This window comes from Nyctereutes procyonoides, unplaced genomic scaffold (assembly GCF_905146905.1).
Source record: "Nyctereutes procyonoides isolate TBG_1078 unplaced genomic scaffold, NYPRO_anot_genome, whole genome shotgun sequence".
NCBI lineage: Eukaryota > Metazoa > Chordata > Mammalia > Carnivora > Canidae > Nyctereutes > Nyctereutes procyonoides.
In genome coordinates, this window is record NW_026575124.1 from 2198927 (window position 1) to 2221468 (window position 22542).

The window sequence follows — 22542 nt, forward strand, 5'->3', positions numbered from 1 at the left end:
GGCAACCACTAATCTATTTTCTATCTCTATAGATTTGCCTATTCTGGGCATTTTCATATAAATGGAAGGCCACACAATATATGGCCTTTTGTGACAAGCTTCTTTCAATTAGTATGTTTCAAGGTTCATCTATGGTATAGCACATACCAGTATTTCATTTCTTTTATGGCCAAATAATATTCCATTGTGTGGCTATATCACCTTTTATTTCTCCACTCACCAAATGATGGATGAATGGTTGTTTCCATTTATTGGTTACTGAGAATATGCTATGGACATCTGCACACATATTTTTGTGTAGAAATATGTTTTCATTTCAGTGATTTTTAAAAAAGATTTTTATTTATTTGAGACAGAGAAAGAGAGAAGCACAAGTGTGTGTGGAGTGGCAGAGGGAGAGGGATAGCTCCCCCTACTGAGCAGAGACCCCGATATGGGGCTGGATCCCAGAACCCAGAGATCCTGATCTGAGCTGAAGGCAGACTCTTAACCAACTGAGCCGCTCAGGTGCCCCTCCAATTGATTTCTGAAGACAATATTTTGACTATTTTCCTTCTGACAACAAAGAATTATGAAAAATATGTAATAGGCTTGATTTTCACAGAAAAGGTCAGAAACTCTGAAATAAACTTCTGGGTACTCTAGAATTAAGCAAATATCCTGAAGCGAGCAGGAACCAGGTATCTCGGAGAGAAAGTAATCATAAATATGAAAAGGAGACTAGAATAAACCCTGTGGCGTTAGGTTGAACTTGGAGATGTTACTATCAACTCATGATTTTTTTAAAAAATATTTTATTTATTTATTCATGAGAGACAGAGAAAGAGAGAGAGAGAGAGAGAGAGAGAGAGAGAGAGAGGCAGAGACACAGGCGGAGGGAGAAGCAGGCTCCATGCAGGGAAGCCCAACATGGGACTCGATCCTGGGTCTCCAGGATTACGCTCTGGGCTGAAGGCAGTGCTAAACCACTGAGCCCCCCAGGCTGCCCTCAACTCATGATTTTAATGTAGACAGATACATAGGAATAGAAACACACATAGATATAAATCCTAGTTCTGTCTGCTGAGAGGGCCTAGAAGTAACGATACTCCAGTAACAATGAACACCTCTAATGCCCAGAACTTAGTTTCTAAATACTATTCTCTACTAAAATGAATCCGGATAAAATATTAAAAAAAAAAAAAAAAAAAGGGATCCCTGGGTGGCTCAGCAGTTTAGCGCCTGCCTTTGGCCCTGGGTGTGATCCTGGGGTCCTGGGATCAGGTCCCGCATCGGGCTCCCTGCATGGAGCCTGCTTCTCCCTCTGTCTGTATCTCTGCCTCTCTCTCTCTCATGAATAAATAAACAAAATCTTTTAAAAAATAAAATAAAAAAAAAATGAATCCAGGCTTCTCAAAGAAATGGCTGATTTCAGGGCTGGGGTAGAAAAAGCACAAGTTTAGCCTGGAACATCTTGTTATGCCAGAATATAAAGAAGAATGTTTGAAGAATGATGGGGTCATATCAATAGGACATAGAAGCCAACTTGAAGGGGCTCCCACTAGCCAAATCTGGGACAATGTGACCATCAAAATAAATAATGATAGTAACGGATTATAAGCCACTGAATAAAATAGAAATTCATGAGTCCAAATTGATATAAATAAATGAATAATTAAATAGGAAAGAAATAAAATACATAGGGGAGGCACCTGGGTGGATCAGTCAGTTGAGCATTCAACTCTTGATTTCAGCTCAAGTCATGACCTCAGTGTCATGGGAATCAAGCCCCGTGTTAGGCTCAGTGAGGAGTCTGCTTGGGATTATCTCTCCCTCTGCTCCTCCGCCTCTCCCATTCACACACTCTTGGGCTCTCTCTCTCTCTCTCTCTCTCTCTCTCTCAAATAAATAAATAAATAAATAAATAAATAAATAAATAAATCTTTTTTTAAAGTTTAAAAAATAAAATAAATAGGAAAGCAAAGCAATTCCTTATATTACAATGCCAACTGAAAAACCTAAAAAGAATGATGGATTTAGAAAATTACCACCTGGCAAACATAATATTAATTGATTCAGGCAAAGATCATCAATGGAAGCTGAAATTAATAGGTAAAAGTCTGATAAATAACAGTATATTTGTTTACTATTAAAGTATCTCCTCGGGATCCCTGGGTGGCGCAGCGGTTTGGCGCCTGCCTTTGGCCCAGGGCGCGATCCTGGAGACCCGGGATCGAATCCCACATCGGGCTCCCGGTGCATAGAGCCTGCTTCTCCCTCTGCCTGTGTCTCTGCCTCTCTCTCTCTCTCTCTGTGACTATCATAAAATAAAAATAAAATTAAAAAAATAAAGAGTAAATTACTCTTAAGCAAATTATTATGTATGTTATGTATGAATTACATAAAAAGTGTATGTATGTACATTAAAAAAAATAAAGTATCTCCTCATAAAATACTTATTCAGTATAAAGGGAGAAAAATAGTAACTTTGCAGTGGAGAAATTGGAAGGCAATTGTAGTACACCAGAGTCCACTCACAACCAACTCAGGAGCGGCACATCTCTTCCCAATTTTGTGCTCAGTGATGACATAACAGTAGCTTGAAATTGGCCATTATGGAATATTTATACCATGGAAAGTGGCAAATATTACTATCAGGGCTTTCTCTCCTTTGGATAATCCATTGTTAGATACTTACCCAAATGAGAGTGGATCGAAGTTACTACCACCAGACAAGCTAACTTCCGTGCCTCTGACACTGCACACCAGGGACACAGCATCACTTCTGCAGTATTATGCCAAAAATGTATAACCTCACCCGATGATGGGAAAGGATCAAACAACTAAATTGAGAGACATCCTAAAAAATAACTGGCCTGCATTAGCAAAATATCAGAATCATGAGACAAAAGAAGATTGTGGGGATCCCTGGGTGGCGCAGCGGTTTGGCGCCTGCCTTTGGCCCAGGGCGCGATCCTGGAGACCCGGGATCGAGTCCCACGTCGGGCTTCCGGTGCATGGAGCCTGCTTCTCCCTCTGCCTGTGTCTCTGCCTCTCTCTATATATGTCTCTCATGCATAAATAAATAAAATATTAAAAAAAAAAAAAACAAAAGAAGATTGTGCTGATTCACTTTATAGGTCAATTTGATTCAGCTCGGGGATGCCTAGATAGCTGCTAAAACATTATCCCTGGGCGTGTTTGTGAGGCTGTTTCCTAAGAGATTAGCATTTGAATTGGTAGCCTGAATAAAGATCGCCCTCACCAGTGCAGCAGAGCAGCTTTAAAAATACATACATATTTTTAAAGAATTTTAGACTAGGAAAAAAATTTGTCATTAAGATCATCATTGGGACCTTGACTGGTGAAATATGAATAAATCTTTTGATTATAATATTATGGCAATACTGACATTCTGATTTTTTAAAAAAATATTTTATTGGGCAGCCCGGGTGGCTCAGCGGTTTGGCGCCACCTTCAGCCCAGGCCCTGATCCTGGAGACCCGGGATCGGGTCCTGCATCGGGCTCCCTGCAGGGGAGCCTGCTGCTCCCTCGGCCTGTGTCTCTGCCTGTCTCTCTGGGCCGTTCATGAATAAATAAAATAAACGAATAAATAAAACATTTATTTATTCATGAGCGACCCAGAGAGAGAAAGAGAGAGAGATAGGCCGAGACACAGGCCGAGGGAGCAGCAGGCTCCCTGCGGGGAGCCCAGTGCAGGACTCGATCCTGGCACCCTGGAATCATCCCCGAACCGAAGGCAGACGCTCAACCTCTGAGCCACCCAGGCGTCCCTAATATTCTGATTCTGACCTTTGTACTATGGCTACGTAAAAGAATGCCCCAAACGCCTGCAAAAGTTTTTTTTTTTTTTTTTTGCAAAAGTTTTTAGGGGTTAGGGCACATCAGTATGCAACTTGTTCTCAGTAGGTTCTCAGGAAGAAAGGGAGAAGCTTTTCTTGAGGGGGAAAAAAGAAGATAAAGCAAATGTGCCTAAACTCTTAACAGAAGGGAATCTGGGTGTCGGACGTGCAATTCTTTGTGGTATCCTGGGCACTTCTCTGTACATTTGAAATGATCTTAAAAAATTGAAGCTGTAAGGACAAAGCCAGGAAGGCCTAGGTGTCCTGTGGCCGCAGGCGGCGGGCCCCCCAGGCCGGAGCTCCAACAAGCAGCGTCCACCCCGGGAGCCGGAGCCACGCAGCTCGCCTCCAGGTGCCCGGGCGGCCCGGCGGGTGCCCCTCCAGCACATGCCTACGCTTTCCAGACAAGCACCTTGGCCTCCGGTGGCTAACGGTGCCCCGGCCGCCCGGCCCAGTGCTGGGACCGTGGCCCGCTTTCTTCCTGACTCGGGGCCCCGGATCAGGGAGTGGGGCTCGCAGCCGCAGAGGGAAGCTGGGAGCTCCCCAAGGCAGAATTCAACAAAAGCAGCTTCTTCAAAGCCTTCACGTTTCCTTCGTATCTTGGAAAACCCAGTGTTCGTGGTCCAGGTGCGTTACCCCGAGCTTCCAAGCAGGGGATGTGGAAACCTTGGCCAGTACCAGCTGGCCACGCCCGCCGGGATGGGGGGGTCCCTGGGCTTTCCCATCAGCGATCAGTGGGAAACTGCACATAAACGCGTGCTGGCCTTACAAAGCCTCTTCTGATCCACAGCTTCCTGCTCCAGGAACACCAGGGGACAGGCGGCAGGTGGCGGGGTCCGCCCAAGGTATGGTGCTTCCACCACTTACCATGTCCCATCTTCTGCTGAAAGCTCATTCATAGGATGAAGCCCTCATACTTGAATTTTTAGGTGAAAATGGTGGGTTGCACAGCTAACGGGGCTGAGGTGCTTGCTAAACCATGGTGCTTGGGATTATAGCTGCTCTTGCGAGTTTCCTCATTCCTGTGTAGACAGGGAAGATTTTTCCCATTGTCTAGCATAGCACCTGTACGTGATCGGTGCTTGGTAAATATCTGAAGGACTTTATATAAACTGCAGTGAACATTCTTCCATCACCTGTAAATTGGGAGGTAATTTTGCCCATGTTGGCACTGCCATCATCCTTTAAAATATATTTTGTAAAAGTATTCTTGCTTTTGGAAGAAGTTCTGAGGTTCCCAATGATCTCAAATGCTGAGCAGTGAAAGGAGACTGAATAACCCACTTAGGATCTGTCTTTACTCTGTATTCATGGAATCTGATTATCCTCTCCTCTTCACTTTTACCTCTTACCCCAAACAAAATGGAAGGATTCCATAATGAAAAGGGTGAAGGAAACATGACTGTTCAACTGAGCAGACAGGCAGATCAAGCAAACTGAAGACAGATGAACACATAATCAACAACATATTAGGAGAGGAAATGGATTTTTATTTATTTTATTTTTTGTAAATGGATTTTTAATGATTTCCAGCAACCACGTTTATCCCCTCCTGTTACTAGAGAGAAAAATGTCTTCAGATAACCAGTGGTCAGCAGACGAGGAAGAAGGCCAACTCTCCCGACTGATCAGGAAATCTAGAGACTCTCCCTTTGTCCCCGTGGGTAAGTGCAGGCCTTGACTGGACGCTGGAGAACTGTCGGTAATAGCAACGCCTTACCCGGTATCTTTGAGGAACGAATTGTTTTAGGTCATCGATTTTTTTCAGGTAATTGAAGCCAACCCCCTCCAGGTGAGTGAAACTTTCAGCACAATTTCTAGTATACGGCGAATCCCCAGTAAATGTTAGCTATTATTATTATCATGAAGTGTCAAATCTTATTTATTTAACCCCTCTCCATTAGAGGTCTAACTCAAATTACTAATTCCGAACTACTCTAACCGGAGTAGATTGGATGAACTTTAACGCTTCTGTGTTGACTCCAGATCAGCAGCAGCAGCAGCAGCTTATTATCTTGAAAGTTGGTTAGTGACCGCGATGGATATGTCTCTCTGTCCTCTAACTCCAATCTTTAAGTTCTTGTGTCTGATGTTTACAGATTTTTCTGTCCCTTCCACTGAGGTTGAGTACAATAAAAAACTTCTGCTCCTAGTATTTTGTGGCACCAGAAGCTAGATACAAAGTTTAAAGGAATTGTGAGTCACTTCAGAGCAAAGAAGCTCTGAATGAAAGCGAGGGCTACCGACCTCTCTGCACATCTCAGAGCATGCACTTTGTGATGTTCATGTTCAATGGCCCTTTTTGCTGGTTCCCTGATGTGTTCCAGATGTTGAGGTTGATGGTTAAGCAAACTCTAGATTAAAGAAATGTTATTATAATTAGACCTGGAGTCAGCCTCTTTATCCTTTCCCAGGATAGTCTTACTATGTTTACATTTAGAACAAACACTGTATGTATGTGGACGTTAAAAAAACAAACACAGAATCTAAGCATCAATATCATTTTTAAAATCTAAGCTTTTGGCAGCCCGGGTGGCTCAGCGGTTTAGCGCCACCTTCAGCCCAGGGCGTGATCCTGGAGACCTGGGGTCTAGTCCCATGTCACGCTCTCAGCCTGCTTCTCTCTCTGCCTGTGTCTCTGTCTCTCTCTCTCTTGCTCTGTGTCTCTCATGAATAAATAAATAATAAATAAATAAAATCTTTATATAAATAAATAAAATCTAAGCTTTCTCTTTCTTCTTTTGGATGCTAAAGCTGATCTAAGCATTATTACACACTGCAGCCTTGACTCTTTCCTGGTGTTCATTTGGTCTGGAAACTACTAAAATAACTTATTTAAATGAGACTTACATTATGTAATAAACTTACATAAGTGATTAATACCTTAAAACCTTCTGGAGAGGGACGCCTGGGTGGCTCAGCAGTTGAGCATCTGTTTTTGGCTCAGGGTGTGATCCCAAAGTCAAGGGATCGAGTCCCACATTGGGCTCCCTGCATGGAGCCTGCTTCTCTCTCTGCCTATGTCTCTGCCTCTCTCTCTGTATCTCTTGTGAATAAATAAATAAAATCTTTTTTATTTATAAAAAAACAAACAAAACCTTCTGGATAGTATGTCGTTAGGTTTCCACTGTCCCTGCAAATCTAGCAACTTCATAAGTGTCATTATTTGCATATTAAAAAGAATCAAAATTTTGCTTTACAGTAATATGCTGATTATTTTACTTTTATTTGATTAAAATTTGATAATAGCATCCATAAGAAATAGAAGCAAATAATGTTATGATGATTAATTCATCTTCCTTAGCATTTTTAACTAGAAAAACAACTCAAAACTTGGTGCCACTTGAACAGATCACTATCATAAACAGAGATTAATCACTCTGCCTATCATAAATTAAATTATTTTTCCAGAGACATTTAGGGTGATTAAAGTAGAAAGATAAAAGTGTTTCTAGCCAAATTCAATTACATACAAACCACAGAGACACTATATGGAAAACAGTAGAGGTTCTGACTTTAATCTCCAAAGGAAACAAAATCAATTTAACTAAGAACAGAGCCTTGATTTGATAAGGGGGAAGAATCAAGTTTTTGCTAGAAAAATAAACGATAAAATTTGAATAAATATTGTTGAATAGTTTAGATATTGTTATTCTAGTAATATCTACTTTGTCTTTCCTGCTATACGAGAGTGCCCTGTGCAGAGAATTTACAGAACATTTTGATTTATCTTAAACAACTTCCATCATTATAATCTATTTATATTGTTTAAAACTGTCATATGATCACTGTTAAGGTCTGTGCATACACTGTATACATATTGAAATTCTGTGTTGATGACTTGTTTTTGCTCCTTTCACTTAACATTTTCATATGTACATTTCTGTGTACTTCCATAATTTTTTCGATAGCTATTTTTTCCTCTGTTTCAGCCATTTCAGTTTGTTGTTGTTCAGTTTTTGTTGTTCTTGTTCAGTTTTTCTTCATACCTACGGTAGCCATAAACATCTTTGTGTCAACCCCTCAATGTTTCTTTTACTTATTTCCTTGGAATATGAATTCCAAGGCAGGAAGCACATTCAGTTTAATACCACTTATTGTATATTTCCAGGGTTCTTAAGATTTGGCTAAACTTACAGAGCTTTCAGCATCGTACCTGTTTGTCAATGTGCCTACCATTGTTTTATTATTGTTTTTTGCTATGTCATTTTAATTTTTATTTCATGTGCTAATCAGACTATAAAATGTACATGTAAATGCAATTACTCTCTTACTTCCATCTATTAAATGGACTCAAAAGGAATAAATATATCCTCACCCACCCATAAAAACACACATGTGCCAACATAACTAATCAAAAGTTGCTATCCTACGTAAATATCAATCGCATATCTATATATTACAACAAACATATGGAAACTTAAATTAAAAACATAACTGCTGGGACACCTGGGTGGCTCAGCGGTTGAGCGTCTGCTTTTGGCTCAGGACATGATCCCGGATTCCTGGGATGGAGTCCCACATCGGGCTCCCTGCATGGAGCCTGCTTCTCCTTCCTCTGCCTGTGTTTCTGCCTCTCTTCCTATGTCTCTCATGAATAAAGAAATAAAATCTTTAAAAAAAAACAAAAACAAAAAACCGTAGCACCATTCACAATCACTCCAAAGAAAATTAAATGCTTAGATACATGCTTAACATGTATATAATCTGTATGCTCATTACAAAATGTTAATGAAAGAAATCAGAAAGGACCTAAATATAGACTACATGTAGTATAAATATACTAAATATACAGTAAAGAAGATTACACATATAAAGAATATATGTCAGTTCTCCCCAAATTGATCTATAGGTTTCACGTAATTCCTATCAAAATCCCAGCAAGGTTTTTCATAGATAAGACAAGCTTATTCTTATTCTAAAATTTACATCTGAAGGCAGAAGTCCTAGAAGGGGGACACCTGGGTGGCTCAGCAGGCCTTGGGCTCAGGTCGTGATCCCAGGGTCCGGAATCCAGTCCCACATCAGGCTCCTGCAAAGAGCCTGTTTCTCCCTCTGCCTGTGTCTCTGCCTCTCTCTCTGTGTGTCTCATGAATAAATAAATAAATCTTAAAATAAAAAAAAAAAGTCCTAGAATGGCTAAAACAATCTTAAAAAATTAAAAAAAAAAGGATAAAGTAGGAGAAATCACTGTACCTGATATTGAGGTGTACCATACGGCTATAGTAACAAAGACAGTGTAGTGTTGCTGGAGGGATAAACAGATCAACAAGATAGAAGAGAGAACCCCCAAAATAGACCCATGCTTTTATTATGCAAATTTTTCTCTACTCTTTTTTTTTTTTTTTTAAAGATTTTATTTATTTATTCCTGAGAGACACACATACACAGAGAGAGAAAGGCAGAGACACAGGCAGAAGTAGAAACAGTTTCCATGCAGGGAGCCTGACGTGGGACTTGATCCCTGGTCTCCAGGATCATACCCTGGACCAAAGGCAGGCTCTAAACCGCTGAGCCACCCAGGGAATCCCAATTTTCTTTACTCTTATGTCAAAACATGGCATTTTGTCTTTGTCATTTTCTTGTCAACTTTACCTTCATTCATTCATTTATTTATTTATAAAAATATTTTATTTATTAATTCATGAGAGATACACACAGAGAGAAGCAGAGACACAGACAGAGGGAGAAGCAAGCTCCATGCAGGGATGGAGGACTTGATGTGGGACTTGATCCTGGGACCCCATGATCACGCCCTGGGCCCAAGGCAGTTGCTCAGCCACTGAGCCACCTAGGCATCCCTACTTTAACCTCCTTTTAGATGTTATGAATATGCTATTCTGTTTTCTTCTAGTTTTTATTTATATTTTTGTTTTGTTTTTACACTTAATTCAGAATTTTTTGTAGGGTCTGATGTGAGATACAAATCCAAGTTCTCCATACCAGAAAATTGTACCAATGGTATATATTAAATCACTATTCCTTTATTTGTTATTTGGTTATTTGATTTGTCATAAATTAAGTTCTCACAGAGTTTTATTTTTTTATTTTATTATTTTTTTCTCACAGAGTTTTAAATCTCTTTCTAGAATCTTTTCTATTCAGTTGATCAGTTTACTATGTTTAGGGCCAATTATGTAGGATTTTGGTTGTCACAGCAGTATATTCACTATTCCATAGGGAATACAGAAATACCTGTATTCCTGAGTTTTCTAGAGTCACAGTTCTTTGTGGAGTCACTTCTTGTGCAAATATTCACACCTTTCCGTCTCATTAAAATTTAAATCTCATTTTTATAGATCAAAATTTTTATCTTTTTTTTATTTATTTTTTATTTATTTATGATAGTCACACAGAGAGAGAGAGAGGCAGAGACACAGGCAGAGGGAGAAGCAGGCTCCATGCACCGGGAGCCCGATGTGGGATTCGATCCCGGGTCTCCAGGATCGCGCCCTGGGCCAAAGGCAGGCGCCAAACCGCTGCGCCACCCAGGGATCCCAAAATTTTTATCTCTTTACTAGATTTACTCCTGATTTGATAACAAGTAGAGAGGAGTAAAACCAAACATTTGAAAGCAATGGGTGCTGGGATGTTTGGTTGGTTTGCTCACTGGCTTAGTGACTTGCCCCCAAATAAAAACCTTCCACTATGCACAATATGAAATCATGCCCCAGGAACATTAGAAATTACTACATGATTCAGGATTTTCTGGGAAGAGTCAAAACTGCAAATATTGAATCCATAAGTGTTAAGGGTCTATTTAAAAACCTGGTGGATCAAATTCAGCATGGTTCTTCTTAAAGTATTCTTTGGTATTTTGCCTGCTTATGTTCCAAGTACTGATCCAAGTACAGTCTTCTTTTCAGCTCTCTAAATCTTGGGGACTCCAGTCTACTATTTACATAACCTCTACTTTTTTAATTCACAGGAATAGCAGGCTTTCTGACTGTGGTGTCCTATGGTCTTTACAAGTTAAAGTACAGAAAAGATCAGAAAATGTCCATTCATCTTATTCACATGAGAGTTGCTGCCCAAGGATTTGTTGTAGGAGCTGTGACTCTAGGTAACCTACTTAATTTGTGTCTTATGTTCAGCTGTCTTTGAGAATTTTTAATTTGTTTTATTCAATCATATTAGAAAATGAGTATTGGGTCAAGATCAAGTTCTCATCACAAGAAAAAATTCTGGAACTATGCATGGTTACAGTTGTTAACTGATTTACTGTGGTGATCCTTACAATATATGCAAATAATGAATCATTACTGGAGCCCTGAAACTCATATAATGTTGTAGATCAATTATACCTAAAAATATTTTTAAAAGGTAGAAAATTTGATTTAGAAAAGGTAGGGATCCCTGGGTGGCGCAGTGGTTTGGCACCTGCCTTTGGCCCAGGGCGCGGTCCTGGAGATCCGGGATCGATTCCCACGTCGGGCTCCCGGTGCATGGAGCCTGCTTCTCCCTCTGCCTGTGTCTCTGCCTCTCTCTCTCTCTCTCTCTGTGACTATCATAAATAAATAAAAATAAAAAAAATTAAAAAAAAAGAAAAGAAAAGGTAGAGACCTAGGTTATGGGTTCTGTTATCTTGTATAGTGAAAGGAGCAGTGAATAGTTTGTACTCTACATAACCCAACGAAAGTACTGGTTCTAGATTCCAGCCTTTATTGCTCACCTAAGTGCAGCATAGTTCCCAGCCTACTTGAACAGCAGATATAATTATTAGTGTAGCTTAACTGGGAAGAATACATTTTTAGAGTCCACAAGTCTCAACAACTGTTCTCCTTTTATTCCCAGTCTGAGTAATAGGCAAACCTTTTTAAATTAGTCTATAAATTAAGCAATACTTAACACAGTCGAATCCAAAGAGCAGGTATAAAATTATCTGGTTAATTCTGGTTATATCAATGGCTAAATCAGATAGTTCTAACGAGAAGTCCATTTCGGGACCTAAATTATCTAACTTCCTTGTTGTCTACAATAATGAGAACAAGTCACAGTGTTCTTAGGTCATGCTGTGCAAAGTAGAGTCGGCCTAAGAGTAGGTCTAGGATTATGGACTGATAGATGTGAGGCTTGCCTATAGGGAGTTACATGGTAATTATCTTATAACCATGAGCTGTGCTATGCAGGTGTTGAAAATACAAGGAACTCCACTACAAACTGAAAGTGCTCATTTTCATCTATTTTAGCAAACATCTATTGAGCACTTGCTATGTGCCAGGCACTGTACCAGTCTAGAGATACAGAGATAAGACTCAGTCCCTACCCTCAAATTGTTTAGTCTCCTTAGGGAGATCAACCAAGAACAAAAGACAGTATAAAGTCATAGATACTATGACAGAGATAGCACAGGTTGCTATGGAAGCACAAGAACAAAGGGGGGGGGGCATTTAATTAGAGCTGAGAGTCCAGGGGAAGCTTCTCTAAGGATGTAAACTATATGAGCCAAACAGATGCAGGAATTAGCTAGGCAGAGGAGATCAGGATTCTAGACAGAGGAAAAAACAAAGGCCCAGAAGCATGGCACATTAGTGGAACTCCACGTAGCTTGGTGGTAAGTGAATCAATCAAGCAGAGCTACTAGTAGTAATAAATCATAAGAGATTTATTATAGGCATTATATAATTGTGGAATTATGTAATTGTGAGGCCACTGCATATATATCAGTACTTGGGGCCTGAAGTGAGCAGGGCAAGCACTGAGAATGAACAAGGATATGTAAACTGAGGGAAACAAGAAAAATCCAGAACCTGCAAGGGTGAGCTGGAACACACAGGATGGACTGTTTGGAACCCTTGTGGATTTCTCACCATCTCTAAGCCTCTAAATTTGAGGGTGGGAGTGACAGAGGGGAAAAATGATGCCCTTCATCTTGGAACTAAACATGAATCTGGCCAAGGAGTCAGAAAAGGTGAAGGAGGAAATTCAGCAGATGCCACAGTAGCTGTACTCCGAGTTGTTGCCACATGCCAACAAAGTGGACCAGCAGATAAGCAAAGATATGCTGCAATACTGCCTTCCAAACACAAATGAATTTGGCTGCTGCTTCACTTCTACCTTCTAAATCTTATGCAAAATGTCCCATCTGTAATAACTCAGGGAATAAAAGGAAAGGAATTCTGGAAAATATATAGTTTGACACAATACAAATTCACCATTGTCTACCCCTTGTCACCTTGGCATCTATACACACCTCTTTTAATACACTTAACTTTGAAATAAAGACAATGGCAAAATCAACAATCCAATGTATAACCAAAAACATGCTAATTCTCTCCCAAAAGAGGATACAAAGTCCCTTTATCTATCTTTGAGTGGTGCTGATTTGTCTTTGAGCAGAGTCACATTCCCCTTAGATATCCTGTAAGCTAAATCCTGAAACATAAGGATAACTATTATTAACAGTTCTTACATTCGATGGTAGATAAATGGAAGTGGCAAATAGGAGAATGGTTACATGGTTAATGGTTAATGGTTACACAATGGTTACATGGTTAATGTATACACAAATGTATTCAAATCAAAATAAGGAAGGAATATTTATAGCCACCAAACTTTGTTTCTACAACTGGTCAGGTGGTCATGGCTGGTGTTATAACCATGTTCTTCCACTAGCCATTTCATACTCCGTTTGCCTTCAGCAAGCACCTTGGCTATTCATGGTTATTTGCCTGGCATGGTGACCCATACCTTCATTCCTAAATGGCCTAGTCATTAGCCATCCTGCTCGTATTGGGTATAGTTTTCCAGTGTCTTTAATCACAGGACATGGGAGTACTAAAAAAATGCCCCCAGGAGATATGCATTCCAGACACTTACCTCCTTCCTCTACTTTTGTACAGTATAGTAGAAACCTAATTTCCACTTAATAGGTCAGATCGATGCAATGGACTAACGTGATATCCTGTGGATTGGAGAGATGATCAAGGTCCTTGCAGACTAGATTATGGCATCGACTAGAGACTTTAGGCAGCCCTGAGACTGAATAATGAAAGTATACTCTTGGCCCAACCATGTGAAAGCAAACTGCTTCCGACTGTCTTTATTTTATTTTTTATTTTTATTTTTTAAGATTATTATTTATTCATTCAGAGAGAGCAAAGAGAGAGGCAGAGACACAGGCAGAGGGAGAAGCAGGCTCCATGCAGAAAGCCCGATGTGGGACTCGATCCTGGGTCTCCAGGATCACACCCGTGGCTGCAGGCGGCACTAAACCGCTGCACCACCGGGGCTGCCCTCTGACTGTCTTTATTAAAAGGTATACCAATGGGGCTCCGGGTGGCTCAGTGGTTGAGCATCTGCCTTTGGCTTAGGTCGTGATCACGGAGTCCTGGGATCGAGTCCCATGTCGAGCTCCCTGCATGGAGCCTGCTTCTCCCTCTGCCTATGTCTCTGCCTCTCTCTGTTTCTCATGAATAAGTAAATAAAATTAAAAAAAAAAAGGTATACAGAAAAAAACAATCAACTAGATTAAGAGCTGCAAACCAGGGATCCCTGGGTGGCTCAGCGGTTTAGTGCCTGCCTTTGGCCTAGGGCACGATCCTGGAGTCCCGGGATCGAGTCCCGCGTCGGGCTCCCGGCATGGAGCCTGCTTCTCCCTCCTCCTGTGTCTCTGCCTCTCTCTCTATCATAAATAAATAAATCTTTAAAAAAAAAAAAAAGAGCTGCAAACCAAATAGCAAATACATTTGTACTGATATGCTCTAGCAAAGAAAGCATACCTGGACAGCAGCTCCAATCAGAGTGATGACCTGATTATTTAATAGAAATCCATTATCATTCTCCAAGTTCCATCTGTCTTCTGGCCAAAGAGGCAAGTTGAATGGGTATCTTGTAGGAATCTACATCTTTAAAGTCCTTGATGATGGCACTATTCTCTACAATCCATCTGGTAATGCAGTAATGCTTTGGTTTTTACTCTTTGGTAGATAGAGGCAAGTAGAATGGCTTACGGTTAGCTTTCCTGACCATAATAGCCCTTACACCACAGGTCAGGGAACCGATGTGAGGATTCTGACAGTTGCTGAGTTTGTCCATTCCAATTACACATTCCAGAACTGGAGAAATAACTCAGGGACCCACCAGGAGAATAGACCCAAAGCAAAACTCTACTGACCACCTGACCTCTATAAACTCCTAGCTTGACTGCTAGACCACTCTAATTCTCCAGGTATTAGTATCAATTCAGAACCAATATTTAATAATAATCTCCTACAAATGGCGATTATTTTCCCTTCCTTGTGCACAGGCACCTTGGTGAACGGCCATAGATCTCAATAGGGAAGGTGAAATGGAGTACTTACAGTATTTACATTTTTGGCTGTGCAACAGGGTCTTAAGGAGATGTGATCTTTGCTTTATTCAAGGGACTCTGGGTCTGTGAAGCGACTCAAATCTGGGAATTGGTCAGGGGGCCATGGCTGTCTACTGTGATGATTCAAGTGAAACTTCCACTCACCCAACCTAGAGTTTTCCTGCTTACCTGCTGCCCACTACTTTCAACTCTAGGGACACCATAATCAATTAGCCAATGCCAAAGACCTTTGTGGCTTAGACTATGCTGATTACTGTTTAGTCTTTGCTGCCCATTACAGTAATCATACTTTCCTTGTCTTTGTCAACTAAATGATGACACTTGACCCCTGCCACTCAGGATCCCATCATCTCCACTGAATTCAGAGAGCTTGGTAATTCCCACTGTCAATTCTGTCTTACAGACGGTAGTCACCACAAAACTCTCTAAGGATATCAGGGGCTCCCTTCACAAATGTTATTTCTCACAGCCTCGGGGAAAGAAATAGATATATTTAGGAGATGAGTGAGCAGGAGAAATCCACTTTAACATTCCAATCTCCCAAGCCTTTGGATACCTTCCTAAATGGCAAAGTTTCTCAATCTCAGTACTACTGACATTTTGGACTGCTTATTCTTTGTTGTGGAGGGCTGTCTTGTGCATTGCAGGATGTTTAGCAGCATCCCTGACATCTACCCAGTAGATGCAGATAGCACCCACCCACCTCCAGTGTGACAACCAAAAATGCCTCCGGACATTGCCAGATTTCCCTGGGGAAACTGCCCCTGTAAAGAAGAATGACTGCCAGTACAGAATCACTGCTGTACCCTGGAAGTATACCAAGAAAGCTCTGGCATTTCAACCTCATTTAGTGGAGATTACCTCTCAGTCCAAGTTTGAGTCATTCTCAGGAAGGAGTGGAAAGCAGTCTCAGTCAGATACAGGAGTTCAGGACCCCGTTTCACTGAAACCTGCCCATATGTTCCCATCCTAATTTTTAGGATCTCACTCTTTCCAAAGCAATGCCTTAACTTTGTGAGGTTGGGAATTTTATTATTGTTGTGATTAATCACTAACAGGATTAGTTTCTGTGTATGTTTTCCAAAAATATCAACCTCACAGCTATGGGAGCTGAGTTCCTTTCTGGAAAGTCATAAAGTTTTCAGGTCCCTCACAGGACCTGGATTAAGGAGTTAGAAGCCCTGAACTTTGTTTTGGAGCTTCATTTTGTTCATTTTGTTTTCCAAAGTTCTCCAGTACACTTAAAAGAAACCAACCTAATTATACTCCTTATTTCCATTAAATGTTCTGTAAGAGTAAATACCTCATCACCCAAAGCCTCTTTCTTTCTTTCTTTCTTTCTTTCTTTCTTTCTTTCTTTCTTTCTTTCTTTCTTTCTTTTTCTTTCTTTCTTTCTTTCTTTTTTTCTTTCTTTCTCCTTCCTTCTTTCCTTTCTTCCTTCCTTCCTTCCTTCCTTCCTTCCTTCCTTCCTTCCTTCCTTCCTTCCCTTTCTTTCTTTGATTTTATTTATTAGAGAGAGAGGCAAAGACACAGGCAGAGGGAGAAGCAGGCTCCACACAGGGAGCCCTACGTGGGCCTCGATCCCGGGTCTCCAGGATCCCGCCCTGGACCGCTGAGCCACCCGGGCTGCCCCGTTTCTTTTTTTAAATGAGGTCATTGGCGTGGTCCTTTATTTTTCTAAAGATTTTATTTATTTATTCATGAGAGACACACAGAGAGAGGCAGAGACTCTCAAAGGCAGAGAAGCAGGCTCCATGCAGGGAGCCCGATGTGGGGCCCGCAGGATCATGCCCTGAGCCAAAGGCAGACGCCCAATCACTGAGCCACCCAGGTGTCCCCCAAAGTCTGTTTTCTATAGGCACCTGATTAAGGTTATCTATAGGTGACAATCTTAAAAAAAAATGTTTTACTACTGCATGCCATGGACTGTTAGCATCCTCTGTACTACTGAAAAAAAAAAAGGCCATTAATATCTTTAAATCCAATCAGCAGATGACACAGAACCAATTCAGAGAATCTACTCTCATGGTTATGTTCCTCTGGAAGGTTCTGTAACCAAAATCTTTATCAGTAAAGCAAAACTACTAGGAGTGATATAAAAAGGGATTTATTATAGAAATATGACCTTAATAAATTTTAAGAGCTGGGTAAACAGTCCATGTTAGACTGTTGCTTATGTTTCTAAGGCTGGAGCCTCAAGTTAGCAAGGCAGCAATTGGGAAGGAAAAATAAACTGGGATCTTCAAGGAAGAGCCAGAACCCACAAAGAGAAACCTGAGTCAGTCTCTTACTGACTCCAACTTTGATCATGGTGTGAGCTGTAGGAGAAGCTGGTACCCTCTATCATGGAGTTCATCCACTAGCGTAGGAGCCAAAGAAGCTAAGGGAGGATATGGAGAAGGAGCTGAAGGATCTGTGGGTCTGACTGCTCCCTAACAATGGCAAGGTGAGTCACCAGATAAACAACAACATGTAAGTGGTAACAGCACCTGGTACCTCACATCAAGCCTTCCAAGCGTAAAAAGAATATAGCACCTGCTGCTTCACCTTCAAATCTCAAGCAAAATGTCTGTTATGAACCAAACTAACCCAGAAAGATGCAGGGATGGGAATCCTGAAAAAAAAAAAAAAAAAGTTACAGCCTGGCTAAACTGGTATAAAAGCAAATCCCCAATAGATGTATATGGTTGCAAGCTGAGGCGTTAACAAGATGTTGTGAGCCGGTGAAAGATTTAAAGAGGGGAATAATGTAGACAGAATGGCAGCTGAGGAAGGCCTGCTCAAACACAGGCAATATGAAACTGTTTAAACAGAGGGTCACACTAGGAACAAAAACTACTACCATAAAAGTCAGGACAGTGATTACGGAAAGGAGAGGGAGGTGTGGTCAGAGAGGGAAACCTTGGGTGCTTCTAGGATGCTTGCTCTATTCTATTTTGTGACCTACAACTCCAGGTATTCACTTTACAACTGTTTGTTATCTGGTCACTTAGACTGTGTCTACCATTTTCCGTGCATATTATATTTCACTATGAAAAAAATGTAAAGAGGAAAAAGAAAATGATTAGAGATGATTTGTAAAGCAGGGGAGAAAGCGAAGACGGAGAAGTCAATTAGATGATGAACTGGGTTTGAATTAAAGCGGTAATAGTAAAAATGGAGAGGAGATGGGTTCTAGAAACATTCAGGATTCAGCAACTAAGTGTTTGGGAAAAGGAAGGAAGGAAGGAGGAGTCAAGGATGATTCCTAGGTTTCGGTTTGGGCAATCAGGTAAAAGAAGTGCCTTTCACTAATGTGAAGAATGAAGAAGGGCAGCGTGGGTGGCTCAGCGGTTTAGCGCCGCCTTCAGCCCAGGGCTTGATCCTGGAGTCCTGGGATCAAGTCCCACATCGGGCTCCCTGCATGGAGCCTGCTTCTCCCTCTGCCTGTGTCTCTGCCTCTGTGTGCCTCTCATGAATAAATTTAAAAAAAAAAAAAAAGAATGATGAAGGAGTGCCTAGATGGCTCAGTGGTTGAGCGTCTGCCTTCGGCTCAGGGCGTGATCCTGGGGTCATGGGATTGAGTCCCACATTGGGCTCCTCGCAGGGAACCTGCTTCTCTCTCTGCCTGTGTCTGCCTCTGTGTGCCTCTCATGAACATATTAAAAAAAAAAAAAAAGAATGAGAAAGAACAGATTTAGTGGGAGGATAAGTACATGTTGGACAAAACAATAATAGCTAATAGTTAATGAGGGTTTATGATGTTCAACCCATTCTGCTTTATATATCACTATTTCATTTAATCTTTTTTTGCAGGTAAACTTTATTATTATTATATTTTTATTTCATTCCAGTATAGTTAACATATGTGTTATGTTAGTTTCAGGTGTATACTACAGTGATTTAATCTTTTTTTTAAAAAAAAAAGATTTATTTATTTATGAGAGAGAGAGAGAGAGAGAGAGAGGCAGAGACACAGGAGGAGGGTGAAGCAGGTTCCATGCCGGGAGCCCGACGTGGGACTTGATCCCAGGACTCCAGGATCACGCCCTGGGCCAAAGGCAGGCGCTAAACCGCTGAGCCACCCAGGGATCCCTACAGTGATTTAATCTTAATAAATACCTCTTTCACACCACCTGGTATGCTGAAATACAATTCAATAGTGATGCCAACCACCTGCAGCTCACCTTAGATGCCACAGGTTTCAGGAAATCGTTCCCAGAGACTGCTGTTACTGCAGACACCAGGCACTGGGGGGTCCCCAGGCCCCTGCACTTCTGACCAACTGGCTGCAAATTCAGGGGTTCCCAAGACTTCCTCAGGCTTGATATTTCACTAGAACAACTTACAAACTCAGAAAGCTCTATACTTATGACTACAGTTTGTTTTTAAAAAGATTTTATGTATTCATTTGATAGAGCACAAGGGGAGGGGTGTGGGGGCTGAGAAGGAGAAGCAGGCTCCCCACTGAGCAGGCAGCCTGATGTGGGGCTCAATCCCAGGCCCTGGGATCATGACCTGAGCCAAAGGATCCCTGGACCCCTGGATCATGATCTGAGCCAAAGGCAGACACTTAACTGACTGAGCCACACACGTGGCCCCAACAATTACAGTTTTATTAGTTTTATACTCTCTCCCTATGGAACCAGGGATGCCACCCTTCCAGCACATCCATGTGTTTACAAACTGAGAAACTCTACTGAGCTTCAGCATCCAGAGTTTTTATTGTGGTTTCATTATGTAGGCATGATTGACTAAATCATTGGCCCCATGACAGAACTCAATCTCCAGTCCTATTCCCCTCCCTGAAGGCCCAAGAACCCTTTAATCATATGGTTGCTCTTTCTGGCATAACGAGCCACATCCTGAAGTTATCTAGGAGCCCACCATGGGTCACCCCATTACCATAAATTCAGGTATAATCCAAGCGCCCCATGAAGTAATACAGATATTTCTCCACCTGGGAAATTCCAAGCATTTTAGAAGCTCTATGCCAGGAACTCCAGACAAAAACCAGACAAAGTCTTTATCAACAATACCCTATGAGGTAGGTCCTGTTACAATCCCATTTTCTTAGAGAGGAAAAACTTACTTACAATCTCATGGGCTATCTACTCCAGAGCCTGAACTCTTAATTTTATATTATACTGACTGAGGTGCCTGGAGTAGACATCTCCAAATTAGAGTACTCATACCCTAGGAGTTAGGGTTAGGGTTAGGGTGTGGGTATGTGGGAAGAAAATATTTTTATCTTAAACACAAAAAAGCTTTACTCATATACAGACTGGCCACAGTACGCTTATATTGTTTATAAATAAATGAACACTCTGAAGGGCATGCTCCACTTATTTATGCACAATTCAAAAGTTTGGAGGCCACCTATCTGTGTGTGTGGAAACTTCACATCTAGCATAATGAATATATGGGTCTCACATTCAGAAGAGAGATCTAAGTGCTTATCAGTGAAGCAACAGATATGAATGAAGTGAGAAAAGAGCTGAGATCAGAACTCCAGTGAATACCAACATTTATGAGGTAGGCAAGAGGTAAGAATTATCTTGGGTCTAAGAAGCACAGGGAAATGAGTTTTATAGTTCTCTCTGCATCTGAAAATGTTATTTCCATAGATACCACAATGCTTCAAGGAAACATGTTTTTGCCTTGGATTTGATACATCTGTGACCATTGTAACTACTATTGGGTTAGAAATAAAGCTGTGCAGACAGCTGCCTCACTTGGCTAAGGTGTGCAGATAAGAACAACTAATTTATGGATCATTTATTCTCTTTGCATTCTTTGAAGACACTAACAAGCGGGCGTCAGAAAAAAAAAAAGGCAGAAGGAAAGGAAGTAAAGGATTTCGTTTAGACAACCTACTAGAGAGCTGATGTCTTGATAACTGATATGGCCACGGGTGGGAGGTGAGCAGACTTCTTAGCTGGCTTTGAGTATGAACTTTGGTCAACATTCCTGCAAGTCGAGGTAACAACTCTATCCCTCAGGCTATTTCCCCTGACTGCCTATCCCTATCTGCCCAGCCCTGGGCCCTGGGACCACGGCTTTGTGAAAGACCTGTAGGTATCTGTCTCAATGCCTTAACTCATAGCTATTTCACCCACTAGCCTGTAAACCTCCAGAAGCAAGGATTCGATCCCTTCACCTTTGTTTCCCTCGAGACACAGAGCACAAGTAGATACTAAATAGAGAGGTGTGCTGAATTGAGGCGTCTATTATTTCTATCTTCTCATCTAGTCAAATCTCCCCATTCCCTAACTTTTTTTACCAATATTTTAAATTCAAATTCTAGGGTGGCACAGTTAACAGTATAAATTTGGATTTAGATTTATATTGATCTTAAAGGGCTTTTTTGGGTTTGTCTGGAGCCACTTAAATGATCCAAGCCAAAAGTTAACAAGATTTGTTTGTTTATTTTTTTAAAGGTTTTTTTTTTTAATTTTTATTTATTTATGATAGTCACACACACACACAGAGAGAGAGAGAGAGGAGAGAGAGGCAGAGACACAGGCAGAGGGAGAAGCAGGCTCCATGCACCGGGAGCCCGACGTGGGATTCGATCCCGGGTCTCCAGGATCGCGCCCTGGGCCAAAGGCAGGCGCTAAACCACTGCGCCACCCAGGGATCCCCTTTTTCGTTTATTCTTAAATTGAGGGATAGTTTTGGAAAAATACAAGTGGAAGAAATTCAGCATTTGTTTTCCATAGATACCATACTGATCTATATCTTTTTGTTTCTAGGTGTTCTCTATTCTATGTATAAGGATTACATCAGACCTCGAATCTTCAATGTGTCCAAAAAATGAAGCTACACATAAGACAAGAAGGCTTCTAAAAACTATTATGAAGAATAATATTTCAATATGTAGCAAATTATACTACAGAAGTATGAGACAGGATTCTCATAGCCTTATATAGTAAGTCTCAATTGTTACGAAAGTTGATTTCCTGGGACACCTGGGTGGCTCAGCGGTTGAACATGTGCCTTCTGCTCAGGGCGTGATCCTGGAGTCTCAGGGTGGAGTCTCCTATTGGGCTCCTTGCATGGAGCCTGCTTCTCTTGTCTCTGCCTCTCTCTCTGCCTCTGTGTCTCTTGTGAATAAGTAAATAAAATCTTTAAAAAAAAATTAAAAAAAGTTGATTTCCAAATCAATAATTATAACTCAAAAGTATCCTTGTCTTTCCGAACCTAGGACATGATTTTCTTTCAGAATTATTATTTTCTATTTAGTGGCAGAAAATAATCTGTATTATGCCAAACCAATCTGAAAATTAGAAGTTAGTTATATAGTGGCTACAGAAAAATTATCTGTATCTGTATTAAATATGATACTCTATTTATCACCTAATTCTCTCCAAATAGGGCAAGGTAATTAGAGCTTTTGTAAATTC

General features: G+C 41.0%; 2 protein-coding genes across 3 annotated transcripts in view; one reads left to right on the forward strand and one right to left on the reverse strand.

The window, feature by feature from the left end:
- SLC11A2 (solute carrier family 11 member 2) overlaps window positions 1–22542 on the reverse strand; it is a 62010-nt gene that overhangs the window by 861 nt on the left and 38607 nt on the right. The window contains exon 18 of one of the 2 annotated variants that reach the window (XR_008665975.1): window positions 5471–6197. The exons of the other annotated variant lie outside the window; for it this stretch is intronic. The gene's annotated coding sequence lies outside the window, so the exon portion shown is untranslated. Of the gene's footprint in view, window positions 1–5470; window positions 6198–22542 lie in introns of those variants that run through there. 2 annotated transcript variants of the gene reach the window in all.
- On the forward strand, window positions 5414–22054 carry HIGD1C (HIG1 hypoxia inducible domain family member 1C). Its single transcript, XM_055336989.1, has 3 exons — window positions 5414–5507; window positions 10772–10906; window positions 21892–22054. Exons 1-3 carry the CDS (start codon window positions 5414–5416, stop codon window positions 21954–21956), a joined length of 294 nt encoding a protein of 97 aa, XP_055192964.1. The 3' UTR covers window positions 21957–22054.

Bases quoted from the DNA above. Each gene is read 5' to 3' on its own strand.
- HIGD1C (XM_055336989.1), top strand. From the start codon at position 5,414: ATGTCTTCAGATAACCAGTGGTCAGCAGACGAGGAAGAAGGCCAACTC. The intron at 5,508-10,771 runs GTAAGTGCAGGC...TTTAATTCACAG, and splicing joins CTCTCCCTTTGTCCCCGTGG to GAATAGCAGGCTTTCTGACT. The intron at 10,907-21,891 runs GTAACCTACTTA...TTTTGTTTCTAG, and splicing joins TGTAGGAGCTGTGACTCTAG to GTGTTCTCTATTCTATGTAT.